The sequence below is a fragment of the Mytilus edulis genome, chromosome 12 (assembly GCF_963676685.1).
Source record: "Mytilus edulis chromosome 12, xbMytEdul2.2, whole genome shotgun sequence".
NCBI lineage: Eukaryota > Metazoa > Mollusca > Bivalvia > Mytilida > Mytilidae > Mytilus > Mytilus edulis.
In genome coordinates this window covers 61,841,059-61,858,302 of record NC_092355.1, presented here as the reverse complement: position 1 = coordinate 61,858,302, position 17,244 = coordinate 61,841,059, and the positions used below count along the sequence as shown (strand labels likewise).

At 32.3% G+C, this 17,244-nt stretch overlaps 1 protein-coding gene across 1 annotated transcript in view; it reads left to right on the top strand.

Annotated features, from left to right (window-relative positions):
• Nucleotides 1-17,244, top strand: part of LOC139498896 (uncharacterized) — a 253,701-nt gene that overhangs the window by 13,708 nt on the left and 222,749 nt on the right. The window contains exons 6-8 of the mRNA XM_071287485.1: nucleotides 163-258; nucleotides 883-990; nucleotides 4,852-4,923. Coding sequence (XP_071143586.1) covers nucleotides 163-258; nucleotides 883-990; nucleotides 4,852-4,923 — 276 coding nt within the window. The remainder of the gene's footprint in view (nucleotides 1-162; nucleotides 259-882; nucleotides 991-4,851; nucleotides 4,924-17,244) is intronic.

Genomic DNA, 17,244 nt, shown 5'->3' with positions numbered 1-17,244 from the left:
AAAATTTACTTTTATAAAATTAATGATTCATCTGAATTTACACTAAATCCTGTTGTTAATCAGACAGTTTTAATTAATGTGACTATTTATTTGTGTTTATATTTATTACACAACATTGTCCAGTTTATCAGACAAGTTTTGATGTCAGTTGTATTATTCCAGAGTCTTGGACGGACAGCATTAATGTTGGCAGCCATTAATGGACATGTGGAAGTGTCTCGACTACTTCTGAAGAACAAATGCAAAGATATCACAGATGTATGTTATCTACTAAATCTGATCACATTACTTTTAATCAACACAAAATCATGTTGTTAATTAGACAGGTTTAATGAACATCAAATATTATTTGTTAGAATCATATAAAGTGGGGTCTCATTTTACTTGTCTCCTCGTACTAAATCAGGAAATATAACTTATTTTCATATTTCTTTGAAAAAGTATTTTTTTTTTAAATTGATCATTATTCTGAACCATGTTAATCAGACAGATTTCATTATTATATCAACAAATACTTGCTATAATTATATAAAGTGAGATCTCATTTATCTCTGTGCATTGCACTGAATCCCTTGATATAAATATTTTATGCATTTCTTGAAAAAAGGTTAACATGACATTTCTGATGGAAGTTCTGACATCCCACAAAAAAACTTGTTGTTTATTTGTTGTTTATGTACAATATGAATACAAATGTGACTGGTCATTTTGTTCAGTTTTGACCACTGATTCATGTGATATACATTTTGTTTTTATTTATTACACAACATTATTCAGTTTATCAGACAGGTTTTATATCAGTTGTAGGATATGTTGTATACTATTTATATTGGTAACAAAGTAGTATCCATAATATTTACATGTAATTTGGTATTATTATAGAGAGATGGTAGAACAGCTCTACATCTGGCTGCTGAGTATGGAAAGCTACATGTCACAAGATGTCTAGTAGAAGAAGGAGGCATCAGTCCCTTTGTTAAAACACATAAGGTAATATATTATAGTAAAGGCTCAGTTTTCAACTAGTAAATAATGCATCACAACTTTATAGTTACATATATGTCATATGATACTTTTAATTGAACTAAAAATATGAAAGTGTTTTATAGCCTTGTATAGCTTAGTTTTACTATAAAACACATGAACATAGATGATCATATAATAGAAATCCAGTATTTGTTTTCAAAATCTTCAAAAATAAAATGATTTTGTTTATAGACCACTAATACATTTTGGGTGATTAGTTATACTAAAAGGGAATAATTTTATTATTCCATAATTTGTAAGCCAAAGTATATGAATATCTCAGTTTTAAGGAAAAGAAGCAATAGTAATAACCTATAAGTAAATGGATAAAATAGTTTTTGATATATACCCCCCCTTTACCGCTTTAAAAAAGGGGGGGTATACTGTTTTACCTCTGTCTGTCCGTCCATCAGTCCGTCCATCAGTCCGTCCGTCCGTCAGTCAGTCAGTCCGTCCCACAAAACTTTCGTCACATTTTTCTCACGAACTACACATCCACCCTTTCTGTAATTTGGTATCAACATTTATATATGTCAGCCATACCGTGTGATGCGTTTTCAGATTCATCATTCATCGACTTCCTGTTTACCGAACACTTGTATAATTTTACACATGATAGCCAAGTTGAAAATTTTCGTCACATTTTTCTCAGGAACTACAATACAAGGATTTCTGAAATTTGGTTTCAGGGTTTATATAAGTCAGCTATACCGTGTGATGCGTTTTCAGATTGATCACTTGACAACTTCCTGTTTACCGAACACTTGTATGATTTTACACTTGATAGCCAAGTTGAAAATTTTCGTCACATTTTTCTCAGGAACTACAATACAAGGATTTCTGAAATTTGGTTTCAGGGTTTATCTTAGTCAGCTATACCGTGTGATGGGTTTTCAGATTGATCACTTGACAACTTCCTGTTTACTGAACACTTGTATGATTTTACACATGATAACCAAGTTTAAAATTTTCGTCACATTTTTCTCAGGAACTACAATACAAGGATTTCTGAAATTTGATTTCAGGATTTATATAAGTCAGCTATACCGTGTGATGCGTTTTCAGATTCATCACTGGACAACTTCCTGTTTACCGAACACTTGCATATTTTTACACTATTGATATTATCCACTTGCGGCGGGGGTATCATCAGTGAGCAGTAGCTCACAGTTTCACTTGTTTGTATTGATTCAAAATTAGACCTGGCAATATCCTGAATATGGCACTTGTTGTCATTAAACAAAATGGAAACAAACAAACTGTCAAAAGACCCATACACCAATCCGTTGTGGTAACAATGATAACAAAATTATTAGATAGTATCAAAATAGTCTTAAGCAATACATTGAATAAAGGCAACTGTTACAGTAGTATACCGCTGTTCGAAATTCATAAATCGATAGAGAAAAAAAGAAATCCGGGTTACAAACTAAAACTGAGGGAAAAGCATCGAATATAAGAGAACTACGATACAACAGAAACACAATATTAAAATGTAACACACACAGAAACGAACTATAATATAACAATGGCCATTTCCCTCCCTTGGTACAGGGCATTTTAAAATAAAAATGGTGGGCATGCCAAACCTCCCGCTTTAATGGCGATGATAATTATAACATTAAACTGACAACATTACAAAACAGGACTACAATACAAATAAATTGGAGAAAATATAGACAGAGAAACAAATGAATAATAGCCAACAAAAGGTACCAGGTTAAAAATTTAATACGCCAGTCGTACAAGTTCATCAAATATTTATAATTTAATAGTTAAAAAAACATTCGATTGTAACAGTTACTTTATCAGAGTTATCTCTCCTTATATCGGAGTTATCTCCCTTATATGGCAAAGTTTAAAAGCAATTAATAAATCTGTTTTTTGTAAAATATAGCAGTAAATATGATAAATCACATTATTTTCTATATTAACATGAAAAGTCTTGCACATAAATTACATACAACTTTCGAAATTTGCACATTTTATTAAAGATCTCGACTGTTTATTGTCTGTTTTTTTTCAAAATTCAATTTGGAGGAAGACACCCCAGCCTCCTTAAGACTGCAAATTTCTTCAAATTCTTGTTTTTAATCTATATAGTTGGAATAGTTGCAGAAAAAACTCTTATCTTTGCCATACCGTAGATACTCGAGTATAAGTCGATCCGCTTACAAGTCGGATGCCCTTTTCAGCTTTAAAATCTAAGGATTCAGTCTTGACCCCCTATAAGTCGGTTTAAATTGGGACTTTTTTCTGCAGCAGAAAGTAGCTGACCATCGGCAAAATCAAGAAATTAAATTGAGATTCATGTATTTAATGAATGTTTGTTTCTTTAAATAAGTACATGTAGAATTGATGTTCATCCTGATAATTTACTCTGTTGATAATAATAAAGATGTATTCATTTCTTGTTTCTTGTTTTTATTCACTGTTTTGCCTCATATTGTTTACGTAATGCATCAATGATTTTGTAGTGTATGACTAAACACCTTTTGTTTGAGAAAATCAAATATAAACCAACATAAACCTTAACAAAATAAAAGTCAAACGAAAAAATAAATTAATCCAGTTAATCATTCATAACAGATCAGTCATAGTAATAAATAAACTGAGACATAGGATAGACACCATCAATTAATGGATTATAGAAATCAAGGGACACTCACTAATTAACCTATTAACCTGTCACTGATATTTTTCACACCTATAGTGAATACAACTCTTTGTCACTTAAATAGGGGTTATTCATGGATTATGTTGGCTTGTCAATCAATGTTGTACTTTTTAATAAAACAATAATAACACAATTAGTCGGTTAGATACATTCTTTTTATATATTAAGTACATTATTATCTTCTTCTGATTTCTGGTTCTTGGCTATTCCTTTGGGATGATACAAAAACCATGTGACCATGAAAAGTCAATACACAAAACGGAAACAGTGGGAAATTCAACACAAATGTTAACAGAGAGCAAATAAAACACAAAGACAGTATTGTAGTCATTTATTTTCCACAAAAGCTATTTATTTAGAGATTTATGTAGGTTTGGCTATCACAAACGTAGTTTTGGTCAGGAAATTCACATCTGACCACCTTTTTTGAGCTTATAAGTTGGTACCCCTCTCTGGATTCTGAATTTTACTCCCAAACTTCCAACTTATAAGCGAGTACCTACGGTAATTTATGTATTTCCTTATCTATACAATGTCAGTGTTAACACTAAAAACTATGAAATCTGTAAAATAACAATATACAGTTATAGGAGGATATGGATGTGGTATACAGAATAGAAAATCATGAATGATAGAAAAAAACTTCAGGAACAGAGAGAATTGGACAAAAAGATGACGAATAGAAAATAATGGGGTGCAAAAATATAAAAAAAACAACTTGGGAATAATTTGTCCAAAAAATAAAAAATAAATAGTTAAAAAACAAAAAAAAATCCTACAACCCTCATCTAGACATAAGGATGCATTAACAGATTTAAAAAAAAAACACGTAGAAAAAATAAAAGCATATGAAATAATCTCAATCTGTCAGTAATTAGTCTAAAACTAATTACTGACAGATTGAGATTATTTCATATGCTTTTAAAAAAAGTTAAAAGCCTTCTTAAAGGCTACAGAAAAAGTTACAAAAATATTCAGAATGTTGTTCATGAGTTATATTTTATAATTGGAAATAATATGGTTAGCACCTGTAAAAACAAAATAACACACCACTCAGCTGCTACTGGTCTTGTTTATTGTATGATATGTGTAACAAAAGTCTTCTTTGTAATAATCAGATAAAGGCAATATAAAGATTTGTATTTCAGGGTAAGACTCCATACGATCTGGCAGCAGCAGGAGTAATCGGGCCGAATAAAAAAGTGATGGAATACTTACAGGTACACATACTTTTAATTACAAATGCTTACACTTAGAATAAATCAGGTACAAAACCAGGATACTCTAGGGGACATTGTGTATGTCTTGAAATAAAAATTTCAAATTCTAATGCAATTTATTTGTTATTAAGATTTTGATTGGCCAAATTCATATATTTGAGACGCTAAATTCAACTCTTTACCAGCCTTTCACAAAGCTAAGCCACCATTTTGAATTCAGGAAATTATTGGTTTGTGATTTCGTCAATATTAAACAAAATTAGTAGATGTCTTTTATTTCATTCAAGAGTGTTAAGGCGAAAACAAGCTTTGCAAAATTCTATTTGAGATTCTTACACCGACAGTCTGTCTATAACCTCCTTTTCATGGTTAACTAGTCTCTTCTCGGATCAGGTTTGGGGTAAATGTAATTGTAATCATTAGTCAGCTATAATTGATTTTAATTTTTATGCCCCACCTACGATAGTAGAGGGGCATTATGTTTTCTGGTCTGTAACCTCCGTTCGTCCGTCCGCTTCAGGTTAAAGTTTTTGGTCAAGGTAGTTTTTGAAGAAGTTGAAGTCCAATCAACTTGAAACTTAGTACACTTGTTCCCCATGATATGACCTTTCTAATTTTAATGCCAAATTATAGTTATAGTTTTGACCCCAATTTCATGGTCCTCTGAACATAGAAAATGATAGTGCGAAGTTCAGGTTAATGTTTTTGGTCAAGGTAGTTTTTGATGAAGTTAAAGTTACATCAACTCGAAACTTAGTACACATGTTCCGTATGATATGATCTTTCTAATTTTAATTCCAAATTAAAGTTTTGACCCCAATTTCATGGTCCACTGAACATAGAAAATGATAGTGCGAGTGGGGCATTCGTTTACTATGAACACATTCTTGTTTAAGTAATCATTGTAATCATTAATCAACCAAAAATTACAAGTAATTGAATTCAATTACTTTTCAAAACATCTTTTAATCCTGATTTTTTTTACAGTATTACATTCTGATTAAATTGATGAAAAATTAAAAAAAATTGCCTTTATTTTCAATATGAAAAAACAAAATATTTCATGTCTTGGATAAACCTTTTGTTATTCATTTTAAATAAATAGGATGACTTTATTTAGTATGTGCATACATGTACCTTGTAAGGTCCCCATGCCTGTCAGACAGTTTTCATATGACCTCAATCTTATTTCATTGTTCAGTGATCAAGGTTAAGTTTTCATGGTCAAGTCCATATATCAGATACAATAATCAAAAATTATACTATAATTGTTGTATGAAATGATTGTAAGGTGTACATGTCCAACTGGCAGATGTCATCTGACCTTCACCTCATTTTCATGGTTCAGTGGAGTAATTTGATTTTTTATGTTGTTCTTTTTTTCTAATATTATACGCAATAGGTCAACTATATTTGGTGTATGGAAGTAAATTACAATGTACATGTCAGTCTTGCAAGTGCATTTGACCTTGACCTCATTTTCATGGTTCATTGCTCATTGTTAAGTTTTTGTGTTTTGGTCTATTTCTCTTGAACTATAATTAATAGGTCAACTATATTTGGTGTATCGAATGATTGTAAGTTGTATATGTCTGTTTTATTTTGTAGGTATCACCTGACCTTGACCTCATGTTCATGGTTGATTGGTCAATATTAAGTTTTCATGGTTAAGTTTCTTTCTTGGATTCTATAGGCAATAGGACAACTATATTTGGTGTATGGAATGATTGTAAGGTGTAAATGTCTGTCTGGCAGGTATGATCTGACCCTGACCTCATTTTCATGGTTAATTAGTAAATGGTAAGGTTCTTTCTTATATACAAAAAGTAATAGGTCAACTATATTGCATGCATATATCTATTGTAATGTGTACATCTCTTGTATTGTTTATCTGACCTTGATCTTCTTTTCATAGTTCATTGGTCATTGTTCAGTTTTCCTGGTTGATATGTTTCTTAGAAACTATAACAATAGGTCAACTATATTTTGTGCCTTAAACGATTGTGATTTGTACATGTATTTCTGGTTTGGTTTATCTGATCTTGACCACATTTTCTTGGATCATGTAAAGTTTATGTGATATTTGAAGTAAAGCTTTATATTTAGGAATAACAACATAAAATCAGTAGCCAGTAAAGGAGGTGAGACATTTCAGCATGTGCCCTCTTGTTATGTTTTGGTCTGTTTTTCAATTACCAAAAATTGTAAGGTTTAAATGTCTGTCTGATAGGATTTATCTGACCTTGACCTCAATTTTATAGATCTTTTAAAATGTTAAGTTTGTGTAATAATTTTAGTTAAATTTTATCTTTTAGACTTTCATTTAATCAATGGTCAGTAAAGGAGGCAAGACATCTCAGCGTGTGCACTCTTGTTTTGTTTTGGTCTGTTTTTCAAATACTTTTAACAATGTGAGCAATATGTCAGCTATATTTTGTATATTGAATAATTGTAAGGTGTGCATGTCTGTTTCATAGGTATAATCTGACCTTGACCTAATTTTCATGCATGGTTTATTGGTCAATGTTAAGTTTTTGTTTTGGTCTGTTTTTCAATTACCATAATCCAAACGGCCTATTGTTTATGCGCATCAGCTAACGCAACTTGGTAGTGACATAAAAGCTCTATGACGTTGTTTCTAGCAATGAAAAAACGTCAAATTATAATGTTCTATTTCGCGTTTTTTTCGGATTCCAACATGATCTTTGCTAGGTACGCTATGTCTCCCAAGAAAAGAGGAACTATTATGCGTCACCATGGTCACGCTACTTTAATATCCTGTGGAATTTTATCACAAATGGACACATAAGATACTACACTATATTTAACGATCGTTCTAATAAAAATAATAAAATATAAATTTTGAGCTCGACTTTTTGCATTTGTGACGTTCTGCATTTCATTTTTTTTTTATTCTTTCACATGCGTATATTTTGTCTTATATTTGCGTTGATCTGCATTTCATTTTTTTTTCTTCTTCGCTTGTGTAGATTTTGTCTTTCGTTTGCACCGATTGTGTACAGGTTAGGTGAAAGTTTTTTTTATGGCCGATTTATGGGCATTATGTTTTCTGGTCTGTGCGTCAGTTCGTTCGTCCGTCTGTCCCGCTTCAGGTTAAAGTTTTTGGTCAAGGTAGTTTTTGACGAAGTTGAAGTCCTATCAACTTAAAACCTAGTAAACATGTTCCTTATGCAATGATCCTTCTAATTTTAGTAAAATTGAGAATGGAAATGGGGAATCAATTTAAAAAATAAAAAAATAAAAAATGAGTATTCACAAGGTTTATAGGCCGATAATCAATTATTCCTAAAAGTTTTGACATACTGGCAACATATGCATGTAACTGATGTCTGGATGATTCTCATAAAATAATGTCCGATCTTGCAATGAATTTAAAATTTATTTATACTGCTTATTTGACAAAATCTTACAGATAAAATAAAATGATGACAAAGGGTAATTTTTGTTTGTCATTTGTTTCATTTCAAATTGTCCTAAGGAGAAATGATAAACATATTGTCTAATCTCACTGAAGCTTACAGTTAATCTCCTAATGTATGTAGATCAACACGTTGGTTTGTCTGCTTGCTTTGTTTGTATATTTTGTATAATTATATTTTGATAACGTCCAATTTAATTAAATAGCATATATACAGGTTTACAAACCTATATATCATGAAAGATGTCAATCTTAATTACAGAGCTTGAGTAAACATTTATACAAACAAAGCAAGGAAGCCAACCAAAGTTTTACCCTACAAGCATTAGGAAATTAGCTGCAAGGCAAAAAATATTAATAAAACTAATACTTAGCGAATGTGAATTAAAATCAAAATTTTTGGTGTTTAAAACTAAATTATTTTAAATTTAACTTATGACATAAACAATTGCTCCAAGAATAATATCTTGCATAAAATCGCTCCTTTCATTTAGCTACAACTGTGACCGGAAAGATTGAAAACAAATTTCGATTTTCAATGCCGGCAACAACCTTTTCTTTGTTTTAATTTCCAAAATGAGCAATTTAGATTAATTATATTTTATCCTGTTGGAGAAATCTCACTTTGTAGTTTTTTCAACAGAAAATTATTTCTAAATTAATTTTTGAATCAAACACTTTTTGTATTTTATATTTACTGTCTCGTTTATTGAAAACACATGAGGTAGTAATAAAAGGATTGTATTTTAAGATAGATGTATAACGTTTTAGAATCAAAACTTTCATTCATATATTATACCTATAATTTTAATTTCCTTATATCTTAAATATTCTAAAATAATGAATTCACAAACTCGATGCAATAATTTCAAAATGTTCGTCTTAGTTGGGAAAAATAGTGGTATAAAGAACTCCGCCCATGCTTTAGTATGTCCGTCTTTCAACAGTACCGAATGAGTTCGTTACGGCAAACTTCTGAAATTGACGCGAAAAAGAAACAAGCACATCTTGTCTGGTATATTCAAATACTCTGTAAGTTAACCAGTGCCATCTTTCATTTCTATTTTTATTTTCAATAATTTTGCTTATGTGGGACAGAAGACAAAAACAGACTTTCAATACAAAAGCGATGTGAATGGTTATTCCAAACAATTTTCCATTCCGGCGGATGGTATTTCTGAAGATTTATATTGTGTGGCAACAACATCATAAAGATCTGAAACTGATACATGCTTAATCTCTAGTATTACCGGATAATAAAGTAGTTGTTATTCTTGGAAATTTAAATGGTGGTTTCAAACAGCCAATTTGCGCATTTCTTTTTTCAAATAGTGCGCCTGCAAGGAAAGTTTGTACTATGACGTCAGATGCAATGTTCTGAAGAAAGACAACTCTTCTTCAAAATGAACGAGAAAAAACATGAAAATTACTCATAACTTTTTTTGAAAGGTCGGTGACATACACTTTTTTAAGCTCACCTGGCCCGAAGGGCCAAGTGAGCTTTTCTCATCACTTGGCATCCGGCGTCGTCCGGCGTCGTTAACTTTTACAAAAATCTTCTCCTCTGAAACTGCTGGGCCAAATTTAACCAAACATGGCCAAAATCATTATTAGAGTATCTAGTTTAAAAATTGTGTCCGGTGACCTGCCCAACCAACCAAGATGGCCGCCATGGCTAAAAATAGAACAATGGGGTAAAATTCAGTTTTTGGCTTATAACTCAAAAACCAAAGCATTTAGAGCAAATCTGACATGTGGTAAAATTGTTTATCAGGTCAAGATAATAATAATAATAATATCTTTATTCAGAGAGAGTAACTCATTTGGATTACACCAATTTTCAATAAGGCTCTCTTAATACAATAATAATTTAATTTACATAACAAATAAACAATGCATCAATAATAATGGTAAATAAAGATTATGTACAATTTAAAATACAATAAACAATTATGATATGGCATTACAGTAAAAATATGATGGTAATGTTAAAAGTACATAGATTTGTATCTATGTTTAAATTCGGATACTGTATTTGATTTTTTTTATTGAATTAGGAAGAGCATTCCACACTTTTGGTCCATTGTACGAGAAACTAGACTTATACAACTCTGTATTTGGTTTTGGAATAATAAAATTATCTGAGGATGAAAATCTCGTATTATATTTTTGGTTTGCAGAGGCTGATACAATAAGACTGGACATATATTCTGGAGCTAAGCCATGTTTTGCCTTATACATTAGTAATGATTTGTGATAAAGTATTCTTTGTGTGATTGGCACAATGTTACATTCGTGAAATAATTCTCTTGAGGTTTGGTGTAATCATGTTCGTCTAAAATTATTCTTGCTGCCCTTTTTTGCAGTTTTAGTAGATCTATCTGCCCGGAAATTTTGAGATGAATCGGACAACCCGTTGATAAGTTGCTGCCCCTGAATTGGTAATTTTAACGAAATTTAGCTGTTTTTGGTTATTATCTTAAATATTATTATAGATAGAGATAAACTGTAAACAGCAAAAATGTTCAGCAAAGTAAGATCTACAAATAAGTCAACATGACCAAAATGTTGACCCCTTTAGGAGTTATAGCCCTTTATAGTCAATTTTTAACCATTTTTCGTAAATCTTAGTTATCTTTTACAAAAATCTTCTCCTCTGAAACTACTCGACCAAATTAAACCAAACTTGGCCACAATCTTCATTTAGGTATCTTGTTTAAAAACTGTGTCCGGTGACCTGGCCAACCAACCAAGATGGCCACCATGGCTAAAAATAGAACATAGGGTTAAAATGCAGTTTTTGGCTTATCACTCAAAAACCAAAGCATTTAGAGCAAATCTGACATGTGGTAAAATTGTTTATCAGGGCAAGATCTATCTGCCCTGAAATTTTGAGATGAATCGGACAACCCGTTGATAGGTTGCTGCCCCTGAATGTGTAATTGTAAGGAAATTTTGCTGTTTTTGGTTATTATCTTGAATATTATTATAGATAGAGATAAATTGTAAACAGCAAAAATATTCAGCAAAGTAAGATCTACAAATAAGTCAACATGACCAAAATGGTCTGTTTACCCCTTTAGGAGTTATTGCCCTTTATAGTCAATTTTTAACCATTTTTCGTAAATCTTAGTTATCTTTTACAAAAATCTTCTCCTCTGAAACTACTCGACCAAATTAAACCAAACTTGGCCACAATCTTCATTTAGGTATCTTTTTGTTACCTTTTTGGGTTTTTGTGGCAAAGGGGGAGCGGGGGGGGGGGGGGTTGCGCAACAACAAAACAACTTCACAACTTTCTCATTACTTTGCATTTCTCGTTAGATAAATTTTACAAAATTCTCCCCTGAAACAACTGTCAAATTTAAACAAACTTGGTTTAAATCACCACTAGGATATCCAGGGACCTCTGTGTATGATGACCCTGTCTGCCCACATGACTGAAATAAAACATAGGTTTCAAACGCACTTTTTAGTATTATATCTCTGAAACTAAACGACAGTACAACAGTTGCATTTATCATGCATCAATTGTAAATAAAAATATCAGGTGAGCGACACAGGGTCCTTGGACTCTCTAGTTTTGCTTTATTTTGAAGAGTACATATGGCTTTTTCCTTCTTTAAATTTTTATGAAGAAATCACTGATAGATATTTTTAGCTCATTTGGCCCAAAGGGCCAAGTGAGCTTTTCTCATCACTTGGCATCCGTCTTCCGTCTTCGTCATTAACTTTTTACATTTTGAACTTCTTCTAGAGAACAACTGAATGGAATGATACCAAACATGGCATGAATGTTCCTTATAAGGTGCTGACCAAGTGTTTTTACTTTGTAGCTGATCCATCATCCAAGATGGCCCCCAGGGGGGGGACTTAGTTTAACATAGGACCCTATGGGAAATGCATACAAATGACTTCTTTTAGAGAACCACAGAATGGAATGAAACCAAACATGGCATGAATGTTCCTTATAAGGTGCTGACCAAGTGTTGTTACTTTGTAGCAGATCGATCATCCAAGATGGCCGCCAGTGGGGGACTTAGTTTAACATAGGACCCTATGGGAAATGCATACAAACGACTTCTTTTAGAGAACCACTGAATGGAATGAAACCAAACATGGCATGAACGTTACTTTGTAGCCGATCCATGATCCAAGATGGCCGCCAGCTGGGGACTTAGTTTAACATAGGACCCTATGGGAAATGCATACAAATGACTTCTTTTAGAGATCAACTGAATGGAATGAAACCAAACATGGCATGAATGTTCCTTATGAGGTACTGACCAAGTGTTGTTACTTTGTAGCAGATCCATCATCCAAAATGGCTGCCAGCGGGGGTCTTAGTTTAACATAGGACCCTATAGGAAATGCATACAAATGACTTCTTTTAGCGAACCACTGAATGGAATTAAACCAAACTTGGTATTTATGTTCCCTATGAGGTGCTGACCAAGTGTTGTTACTTTGTAGCGGATCCATCATCCAAAATGGCTGCCAGCGGGGGCTTACTTTAACATAGGACCCAATAGGAAACAGTAACATACATTAAATGTCTTATTTTAGAGAACCACTGAAATGAATGAAGTCGAACATAACATGAATGTTCCTTATGACATGCTGACCAAGTGTTGTTACTTTGTAGCCAATCCATCAACAAAGTTGGCTTCCAGCATGGGACTTGGTTTAACATAGGACCCCATGGGAAATACATACAAATGTCTTCTTTTAGAGAACAACTGAATTGAATGAAAGCAAACATAGCATAAATATTCCTTTCTTAAAAAGGGGCCAAAAAAAACAAACATTTTTCTAGTTTTCAGACTAACTTGTGTTCAAATGTATGGATCTCTCTGAAATTGTACTGCAAAGTACCCTACCACAGAAGGAAGGCTGGGATTGAGTTGTGTGGTGATGAATCATAAGGGGGTTCAAAAACGGGGGGGGGGGGTTTCCTTTTTTTCCCTTTTTTTTCCTTTTTTTTCCATTTTAAGTTGGTTAAAACAGGATGTGTAAATAATTATATTAAGTTTTGTGCAATAGCAAGAAGTTTTCAGTTGCACAGTATTTCGCAAAAGCAAGAATCATCCAAAAGCACAGTATTGCGCAATAGCAAGAAATCTTTCTTTTCCACAGTATTGAAATTTAATACAAATTTTTTAACCCATTTAAAATTTCTAGATAATTCACCACATATATTTTGTGTCAGAAACCTATATTATGTCAAAAAATTTGATCACAATCAAAATTCAGACAGTATCAAGCTTGAACATTGTGTCCAAACTTGCACCAACTGTTCAGGTTTCGACCTCTGCAGTCATATCAGGCTGTGCTCAGCAAAGCATTTTATTACTTTTTTTGTGAGTTTTGCCTATTATCTTGAAAAGTATAAAAGATGGAGAAAAATTATCAGCAAGACAAATCTACACATAAGTCCAATCTTTCTGAAATGTGTGATTGCTCTAAAATGACAATTGTTTACTCTTTAAACTGCTTTAAGCAGAAACTAAAGATCATAGATAGAAACTGTAAACTGTAAAGGTGATAGTCAATGCAAGACCAACAGAAAAAAAACTTTTATCTCAATTTCTATTCAAGTCTTCAATGTTGGAAACTGTCCATTGTTACACTGTCTCTTTTAACATCCTGTGGTTTAGAATAGGAGACATTAATACAGATACAATAGAGATTTCAGGTGTAATAGGATTGGTTCTGTTAATTTTTGTTTTGTGTCGTTTTAAAGAAGTCTTAGTGGTCATGGTGGACAGTATACAGTAGTTGTAGTAGCAATGGTCATTGTCTTGTGGGTTTCAAACTTCTAGTTTTTCTGCCCATGTTTGGTTGATCTTTCTAGGCATTCTGGCTTCCTTCACTAATAAAAAATACAGGTAAGAAATAGCCAATAGCATGAATATGTCAGAAAGTGGCATTTGACACCAAACATAATTCAATCAAAATCAATTTGTTTTCCATTACAGACTATGTTGTGGGTGTCTATGTTTTAAACTTTTAACATTAAAGTTTCATGATATACACTCAATACATTTTCCTTTATTTTCAGACTGCTGTACTAAGGATGAAAGGTATTTTCTTTGTTTCATTTTATACAGAATTCTTTTAGAGTGTGTATGTTTGATACTATGAAGATTTGTCTCATTGACTCACATACCAAATCTCCTTATATCTAATAGCTTGATCCTTGAATAAAACAATCAAAATATAACATCAATAAGATTCATTCTGCCAACTACTGATGGCACCAGTATGTATGATAGTGTGTGTACCGTCGCTTGTGGTCCTTGATAATTTTGGCAAACCAACATATACCAAAACTACAATTACTAACTGTATATAACTAAGATAAGATATAAAACAAAACTATTTATAAGAATAAAATATAAAACTCACTAAGAGCTAAAACATTTTCATATAACATAAAAAAACATACTAAATAGTAAAACATTTACATATTAATACCTTGATGTAACATTTGGCTTTCTAGGGGGCTACTCATTACAGTTTCTGAAGAATAACATGCACAAAATATATATAACTTATGCCTGTGGTAGATTTGAGCAGACAAAACATACAAAAAAGTATATATTACTTATGCCTGTGGTAGATCCGAGCAGACAAAACTAATTACGAGAACCTGTGGTAGATCCGAGCAGGTGAATGCGAATAAAAATAGATTCTGCTGTAGATGCCAGCAGATTACCTAATGCGAACAAAAATAGATCCTGCGGTAGATGCCAGCAGTTGTACAAATGTACTTAATAACTTTAAATATGTATAAATGAATTGGGGGAAAATAACTTCCCTGAAATTTTTTTGGCCAAAATGAGCGAATTAAAGAGTGAAAGCCCCCAAGAAAAGATGCATCAGATATGTAAAAAAAAAATTAAAAAAAATTAAAAATAGTAACTTATAATTGTATATATCTTATACGATAAAACAATCAAAAACTAATACAAATATATAATCTGTACATATACATATATTTACCTTCGCAATATGTGATAATAATATGAAATGATGTATAAAATCTACTAAGAGAAATGTTCCCTTAAAAACACATTTTATCTTGAGCTGCATGTATAGTTTTAGGGTTGGTTCTAATATAACGTATGTAACAATCAGATGACCATCTACCTAGAGTTTGAATAATGTGGTCTTCTATTCCTGCAGCGGCTGCAGATGTAGCTGCTCCTATTCTAAATGAATGCACACAAAATTTATCATCTTTATACCCTAGTCTAGAAAGTAAATTTCTCAGCAAAGAAATAAATCAACACCTTGATAAGGGAATATGGTCATAATCGTCATTAACAAACAAAGGTGACTGAGGCTTAGCTCCTAAATCAATTCTGAATTTGCTATATTTTCTCAAAGTAGCTACAGGGTGAAACACATTATTTTCAAAAATAGTAATATTTACACCTTGCCTGAAAATTAAGGCAAGTTTATCAAAATTTTACGAAAATTTCATATTGCAATTATTCTCCTTTATCTATCAACAGTTTAACTGGATTGCAGGGTAGACATAACAAAAAAAGATATCACTTATTGGTGAAGAATATTATAATAATACGTAGGCACTATTCCTAAAGTATAAGCAACTATTTATAAGAAATCAGCAATACATCATTTCTTAACCGTTTAGGAAATTTTTATTCACAGATTCTATGTTGAACAAACTGCTTGGCAGTGGAAGCTACCAATCTTTTGACATGCGCTGCATGGTAACCGGCCAGTTTTCGGTAGGGAAATCAAGTTTAGTCAAGCTTTTAGTTGGGGATAATGTTCCAGAAGGGCGATATGCGACTGATGGCATTTCCCTCGTAGAAGGTCGCTGTGGACTTGACATAGAGACAAGAAATTGGATCATGATTGATCCAGGTAAGAATACAAATTTAAACATATATGGATTTAACATTACATTTATTTATAATACAAAAGTATTGTTTTGCAGGTACATGAACGCAAGTTCGATTTTGTAAAGAAATAGTCGAAATCAGAATTTTTTGTCGCATGGCATTCAATCCTTATCCTAAACGTTTTGTGGCAAATGGTGCCTGTCCTAATACTGCAATGCAGGGTTGGTGTTGGTTGATCTCTGTCACATCTGTTTTTCATTAATTATTTTGTCATTAATTAGGCTATGGGTTTTCTCTGTGTCACTGGTTTTAGATTTCTGGTCAAAACCTTTATTTTTAAAATCTGGTCAACTACACTTTACTGAGTAGTTTGCATTCATGACACATCAGTTTTGAAAAACAAGAATAACATTTGTTTTCCTGTTTCAATGATGAAAAACAGGTTTTCTGCTGATGTCAGTTTTTCAGTTACATAGAGTGACTATTTGACTATATAGTATAAATATATCAAAGTTTGTGTAGTTTGTATATACTGTGGATTATTTTATTTTGGTTTATAATAATGTTCGAGGATAGGGATAATTGATTAAGTGGTTTTGTGACAAGGCAATTGAACACTTGCAATTTGTTGAACATTTAAATTTTTTTGTGTGCATGTTCCCACGAAATCGTTCTTACAAAAATATCAATGATTATCATGGATAATATTGCAACAGATTTTTTTTTATATACAGGAACATATAATGCCTTAGATGTAGTGTACAATAAGGTTTTAATGACCTCTGTTGAAAAGGATGAAAGAAAAACAAAAACATCAGGAAAACATAAATCCGATGCAAAACTTGTTGAACTTCCAAATAAAGACGATATTCATTCTCAGAAGTCCGAAGCTACCAAGTCAACATATTTTCCTGTGAACCTCTCAGGTGAGCCTTCTACACAGCTACAAGCTACTAAGTCGACATCTTTCCCTGTGAACCTCTCAGGTGAACCCACTACACAGCC